Source organism: Hypomesus transpacificus, chromosome 24 (assembly GCF_021917145.1).
Source record: "Hypomesus transpacificus isolate Combined female chromosome 24, fHypTra1, whole genome shotgun sequence".
Lineage (NCBI taxonomy): Eukaryota > Metazoa > Chordata > Actinopteri > Osmeriformes > Osmeridae > Hypomesus > Hypomesus transpacificus.
In genome coordinates this window covers 2,781,313-2,788,650 of record NC_061083.1, presented here as the reverse complement: position 1 = coordinate 2,788,650, position 7,338 = coordinate 2,781,313, and the positions used below count along the sequence as shown (strand labels likewise).

The 7,338-nt window shown below is 44.1% G+C and overlaps 1 protein-coding gene across 1 annotated transcript in view; it reads right to left on the bottom strand.

Annotated features, from left to right (window-relative positions):
- Positions 1–3,285: 3,285 nt before the first annotated feature.
- stxbp1b (syntaxin binding protein 1b) overlaps positions 3,286–7,338 on the bottom strand; it is an 11,937-nt gene continuing 7,884 nt past the window's right edge. Inside the window, exons 16-19 of the mRNA XM_047048400.1 lie at positions 7,135–7,236; positions 6,889–6,974; positions 6,616–6,776; positions 3,286–4,469 (exon numbers count right to left, since the gene is read on the bottom strand). Of these exons, the coding sequence (XP_046904356.1) occupies positions 4,387–4,469; positions 6,616–6,776; positions 6,889–6,974; positions 7,135–7,236 (432 nt within the window). The 3' untranslated portion in view covers positions 3,286–4,386. The remainder of the gene's footprint in view (positions 4,470–6,615; positions 6,777–6,888; positions 6,975–7,134; positions 7,237–7,338) is intronic.

The window sequence follows — 7,338 nt, the reverse complement described above, 5'->3', positions numbered from 1 at the left end:
TAAGCTATAATTAAAATTGAAAAGTTACATGTGATACACACATAGGCAAGCACACATCCCAGGTTTACATAGAAAGTACACACATACTTCCCTTTAACAATCATAGAATTGACTAAACAAGAACGTTTTTAATCTAGTTTTAAATGTCGAGACAGTATCAGCTTCCTTAATTGAGATGGGTAATTTGTTCCAAAGAAGAGGTGCTCTATATGAGAACGCCCTACCTCCAGCAGTTTTTTTCTTAACTTTGGGTATTACCAGATAGCCGGCATTTTGAGATCTTAGAGACCTTGCGGGGCAATAGGGTGCAAGGAGACCGGAGAGGTACAGTGGTGCCAATCCATGCAGAGATTTGTAAGTTAGTAGTAGAACTTTGAAATCAGCTCTGGCTTGGATAGGGAGCCAGTGTAAAGAGATAAGAGTCGATGTTATATGATCAAACTTTCTAGTTTTAGTCAATAGTCTAGCAGCAGCATTTTGCACCCGCTGTAAGTTTTTTAGGTAGGTAATTGGGAGGCCAGAGAACAACACATTGCAGTAGTCCAATCGGGACGTAACAAAAGCATGTATTAGTTTTTCAGCATCATCCTTTGAGAGGAATTTTCGTATTTTGGCAATATTACGTAGATGGAAAAATGCTGTTCTGGTGATTTGCTTAATATGGTACTCAAATGAAAGGTCTGGGTCCATTGTGACTCCCAGATTTTTTACCAGCTGGCTTTGAGATACTTTGACGCCGTCTAAGTCTAAGGTTAGATGGGATAAATTATTTCGGTGTTTTTTCGGACCAAAAATTTGAACCTCGGTTTTATCCGAATTAAGAAGAAGGAAATTTGCAGTCATCCAAGTTTTCAACCCGGAAACACAGGTTTCCATAGCATGTGGAAATTCTCCCGGCTTTATAGACATGTATAGCTGAGTATCATCTGCATAGCAGTGAAAATCTACCCCAAAACTTCTAATTATGTTTCCTAAAGGCAACATATAGAGTGAAAATAACAGAGGGCCTAAAACTGAACCCTGTGGTACTCCGTATTTTACAATGGAGCTCCTGGATGAGCAACCATCATAGTGGACATATTGTGATCTATCAGATAGATACGATCTGAACCACTGAAGTGAAGTACCAGAAATCCCAACATAGTTCTCCATACGTTCCAGGAGAATCTCATGATCTACAGTGTCAAAAGCTGCACTTAGGTCTAGAAGAACAAGGACAGAGCTAAAGCCAGCGTCAGAGGCTAATAATAGATCATTGACTACCTTGGCTAATGCAGTTTCAGTGCTGTGGTGAAGACGAAATCCAGACTGGAGAGGTTCATAGAGCTGATTTGAGGAGAGGTGCTCAGTGAGCTGTTTTGCCACAGCTTTTTCCAAAATTTTGGAGAGAGATGGCAAATTTGAAATGGGCCTGTAATTGCTAAGACAACCTGGATCCAGGTTTGGTTTTTTAAGAAGGGGCTTGATAATAGCTTATTTGAAATCGTCAGGGACTTGTCCAGTTACAAGAGATTCATTAATAATACTAAGCATGGGCGGTCCAATAATATGGAGAAGTTCCCTACAAAGTTTGGCAGGGAGGGGATCGAGAAGGCAGCTAGTGGGTTTCGAGGAATCTATCAGCTTGATGAATGCTTCCATAGAAATAGGGTTAAAGTGAGTGAGAGTCTCAACATGCAGAATGCTGGGTACAGAGGGAAAATCAGTGTTGATGGCCACTCCTCCAGGACTAGTCTGTAGTTTGTCCCTTATTGCATAGATTTTTTGGTCAAAGAAATCTAAGAAATCATTGGGAGAGAGATCTGAACTAACACAGAGTGTACTTTTCTTAGTGAGTTTTGCAACAGTATCAAATAGGAACTTAGTGTTGTGTTTGTTCTTACTAATCAACTTAGAGAAATATTCTGATCTGGACCTGATGAGGACTTGCTTGTACTCTATTTGGCTGTCCTTCCAGGCCAGGCGGAAAACCTCCAATTTAGTGGTACGCCACTTACGCTCTAATTTTCTAGTGGACCTCTTGAGAGTGCGGGTTTCCTCTGAATACCATGGAGCCAGTTTCTTGTCTATTCTTTTCCTTGGTTTGAGTGGAGCAACAGAATCTAGGGATTGCTGAAGAACCAAATTCAGATCCCTTGTTTTAGCATTTAATGATTTATTCGGGACATCAAGTGCTTCTAGTGCAGCGGGTAGAATACTAGCCAGTTCCAGAGCTGTATTTGGGGTTAAGCAGCGGCTAATATAAATATTCTGGGTGCCTCCAAGGCTCTGGCAGAGATCCATTTTAAAGGTTACCAGGCAGTGGTCTGATAATATAGGATTGTGGGTATGAACAATGACATCACTAATCTTGATTCCCCGCGTGAGAACTAAAAAACTTCTGACTTCTAAAACTTCTAAAAACTTCTGTTTTATCTCTGTGAAAGAGTGGTTCACATGCTATAGAGTTCAACACGCTCTCCCGTAACCCTGCAACTATAACGGAGATGCATTGCTGGGATTCTTTCGACGGCCTTGAGTCGAGTGTCTTCTATGGAGACAGCAGACAGCAGATGGTCTGAAGACGGTAGACGAGAGAGCATCATCATGCTGCATCACCTCAGGAGCTGCGTTGTGTTGTTCAGACACACAGAGGAGAGGACTCAACCTGGGAACGGTATCAGACGCGAACAACAACATAGCTGCGAGTCACAAAACAAAATTTGAGTTTTGGCGTTCAGCGCGTGGGCGGTTAGTGACCCTCTAACCTCTGGCAGAGGCAAACTAATTTGGAGGCATGGTTACGTTCAGACACATCTGCCTGCTTCATGCGCTTAGACAACAATAATGCGTGGTATAGCTTTGGTCTAGAAACCGCCAAGAACCCCCGCAGTCTTGGGAGAACTGCTGAAGAGACATTCTGTTTGCCCATCATCACTGTGCCTTCTTTTCTGACGGAGTGCCCGTGCTCTCTACTGGTGAGAGATATAACTGCAGTCTTGTTTTTTTTGTTGTCTGTTACTAATTTGACTGTGGTGAGCATATGAGCTTTTCGACACTGATTGGGTCAACAAATCAAATAATCAGTTGGTTACACGTTAATATAAAATATGTCTGATGTCAGAGACACATGACAAGGTCCACTTAACATGGAAGCCACTTTATTTTATATCTTTGAATATTGCAGAAAGAGTAATGTTTCTGTTCAATCACCTCAAAGCATAACATTCTGTTAGTACTGTTATCCCATTTTGTGTATAAATAACTCTAACATTATGCATATTTACCACTATATGACAACAATAACAACAACATTAGCATCACGACAGGCTTTTTCCAAACAACCTGAAACAGGAAATGGAGCAACATTTTTACTTGGAATCTAAGGGCAAAACGAACCTAATCGATATAGGGGTTAGAGATCAATGAACCTAAGGAGCCAGAGACAGACAGCTACACTGATTAAGCAACATTCCAAATGATTGATCACCAATCAGTTCTTATTGATCAGGACTACAGCTAGATGACCACATAAACAGTGGCTTCACTTGGCATTTCCAAAGTCAGAAGAATCCCCAGAAATCAAACATTTATACCATGTGGCATAGAGATCTACAAACTACTGACTACACAATAGACGAGATGCTTCTAATCACCAGTGATGACGTGGTGCTAATATGATGCTCAAATACAGTTGGTCTTTTCATTTATTAATGACAGAGCATGTATAGATATTGACAACAAAACTGTTTTGCAATATAAGGTATTCTATTCTGGATTTTTCTAAAAGGGAGGTGCATTCTGAACCACCCACGATTGTAATTGGTCCCTTTATACTCCTCCAGTCCAGCAATTGGCCAATCCCTTGGTAGAGATACATATCACTCAACATCGTATCTCATTACTGGCCATCATATCCTATCTGAGAATCTATCAAAGCTTCTTTTTGAGAAAGATGAACAGCATCCTAAGACTTCACATTCACTGCTCACAAAGTACCAACAATCATCCAACACAAACTCAACAAAATCATCTTTCTTCCAATCAAGTAACCACGTGCCGTTAACACAATGGTATAATATCAAATCCTCATCAGATTATACAAATACAAAATTCTACACAGTGTGGTGTGTTGAGAGAAGTATTCTATTTTTACCAGTATACATCAGACGAATATGTTTGGAATATCTGACATCTTATGACATGTTATGCAGAGCTAGATGAATACGGTAATGAGGTGTTTATCTAGGGGAGTTCAGGGGTCAGAGGGTCAGAGGGTCAGAGGGTCAGAGGGTCAGAGGGTCAGGGGGTCAGAGGGTCAGAGGGTCAGAGGGTCAGAGGGTCAGGGGGTCAGGGGGTCAGAGGGTCAGAGGGTCAGGGGGTCAGAGGGTCAGAGGAAGAAGGCTCTTAGCTGATCTTCTCCTCCTCCTGCTTGTCCATTTCTTTGAGGATCGTGAGAAGGCGTGTGGGGGTGAGGATTCCAGTTGATCCTGCAGAAGGACGACAGCAAAAACACCCAGACTGGGATGAGAAGAGAGAAAAACACCTGCAAAACCTCGGCCCTTTCACCTTCCTGAAAGGGCCGAGGCGAGAGGTGGCGTCGTTTCGGGGGAAGGGTGGAGGGATGGCAGTTGGTGGGTGAGTAGTGGGAGGGGGGGTTCACAATTCCATCCCTGTCGGTAGAAACACGGATGCACTGTAGATGAGACAGAGAGGAGAGCCACTTCACTGGGACTAGATATGCTGCTGAGAGGGACCAGAGGTGAGAGTGACACCGGAGCTGTGACGTCCGAACGCACACACACACGCACACGCACACACACGCACACACACACACACACACACACACAGAGCGAGAAGAAATGGGGGTGGCAGAGGACGAGACAACACCACATCTACGTTTACTTCTAGAAGGACTTTTCATTCTGCGGCAGCTGGCTCGGGCTCCTCAGGCTCCCTGTTGGGATCCAGGAAGTCTGGGTGTTGTAGTTCCTTTAGGTATTTCATGGGAGTGAGCAAGTGGGTGGAACCTAGGAAGGGACAGAGGCTACAAACTCAATTCTCTGTAAAAAGCTAAATGTACTGTTTAAGGGGGCCAGTACAGTGGCCCTGAAGTGCAAAACACCCCCCCTAATATGAGTGCATCCCCAAATGAAAACACTCCCCCCTAATACGAGTCAACTCCCCCCAAATAAGATGACTTGTTCACCTCCCCCCAATACATAGACATGCTCCTCCAAATGGAAAACGACATTACATTAACTCAAAACCACATTACATTAACTCAAACCGGAAAGGGTTGGTACAACACTTTTGTCGCTGAATGGATGCAGTAACTAACAGGGAATAAGAAATAATTGACAGAAGTAGGAAATACAATAGCCTGACAGAGTTACGTGCACCAGGACAGTTGTTTGGCTATCAAAGCATGTAGCAAGTACTACTGCAAAAGTATTAATTGCGTGAAAAATTATAGCCACACAACTATCCTGGTCCATGTAACTGTCATTATGGCACTTCGGACTTCTGTCGTGGACGATTAGGTTTTTCTTCAGAAAAGTCCTGCTTCTTTCAACTGCGTTACTGTGAGAACTGCACTTGTAATTCACACTTTAAACCACTAGATTACGGTATTGAAGCGCAGCCCAATGGCGCTGTTGAAACACTGCCCCTTAAAAACCCGTTCCATAGGGCTGCGCTTTACCATCGTCATCTGGAGGTTTACTGTGAGAACTGCACTTGTAATTCACACTTGAAATCACTAGATGAGGGTATTGAAGCGCAGCCCAATGGCGCTGTCAAAACAGTGCCCCTTACAGTAACACAAAACTTACACTTTTGTATAAGTACTTTCTACATGCTTCGATAGCTAGTCCTGGTGCACGTAACTCTGTCAAGCTATTGCATTTCGTACTTCTGTCGGCGACGATTGTGTTGAACCAACCATTTCCGGTTTGAGTTACTAACGTTTTCCATTTGGAGGAGCGTGTCTTTGTTTGGGGGGAGTGGGGGGGGGGCGGGTTGAGCAAGTCATCCTATTTGGGGGGAGGTTGGGGGTTTTCATTTGGGGGATGCATTCATATTAGGCGGGGGGGTTATGCACTTCAGGGCCACCGTAGACCAGGGAAGGATGAAGATAATCAACTACTTGACGACCATTAGCAGGATATAAGCACTAAATGAAACATTAAACAGGAAATATCAAAAACGACTAAATAAATATTATTAATCTAAATCTAATTGATCTAAATATTATTGGGAAATATTCTCTGTAAATCATAATGTCAGGTTGAGATACTACTACTACAGGGAAACAGTCTTCCATGCTGCAAAAAAGATCAACCATCTCTGGTCACAACACCATATCCCCTCTCTGACAAACACCATGCATGACCCAGCAGAATCTGCTCAGAGCAGATCCCACTGCAGGGAAACGGAACGATAACATTTCAGCCCGTATCCTCCATTAAGCTGTATATAGATCCCAGGACGGTTCAGACCCAGCATATCGAGCAGGGGTCCATTTCACCTGCCATCCAGGCTCGCATCCTTTCGCCCATTAGAATGAGGTCATAAGATGAGATTCTCTTATAATGTATCGTGCATATATCACAGTATGCTATGCTGCGAACTCACCAATCAGGGCCTCCCATTTGCCATTGGCCTGTGTGACCTCATAGACGCAGCGCATCTCGCTGTAGGTCATGCCTCCGACGATGAAGACGATGACGCGAGGGCCTGTTTTCATCTCCGTAGGGCCCTTGTTCTTGTGCCAGTTACCGTAGCGGGCACTGCTACTGGATCGAAAGACCACACCGTCACATTGTGTGTGTGTTTGAGAGAGAGACTGTGAGTGTGTGTGTGAAAGAGAGAGTCTGTGTGTAGGTGTGTCAAAGCCGAGATCCTAACCTTGACGGGGCACTGGTTTTGGAAGATACTTGTCGTTGAGAGATATAGGGGTACTGCTTTTGGTCCAGTTTGTCCTCAATGGCATCCTGTAGAAGAACCCAGTGGGGTCACCGGGGTCAAAGGGATATTCGGAACACACACTCCACCCCCCTGAGCCACCACTGTCTTCCCACCCACACAGACCTCATCTGTGAAGCCCTATTTTCCGAGCTGATCTAATCTAACATGGATCTGATTGGATATTACCTCCATGATGTCCTTGATGTATGGGGTCCATCGAGAGAGCTGATAGGTCTGCTCGCTCACGCGCTCCTTGCGGTCTGGCTTCTTCACTTTTTTCGGCGCGTTCTGCGGAGCACACACGTCGACAAGACTGACGTCACTGTGTTGCACCGTGAGAGGGCTCGTGACGCAACAACACGGCTGTTTTCCAGTCGGGACACGGTGAAT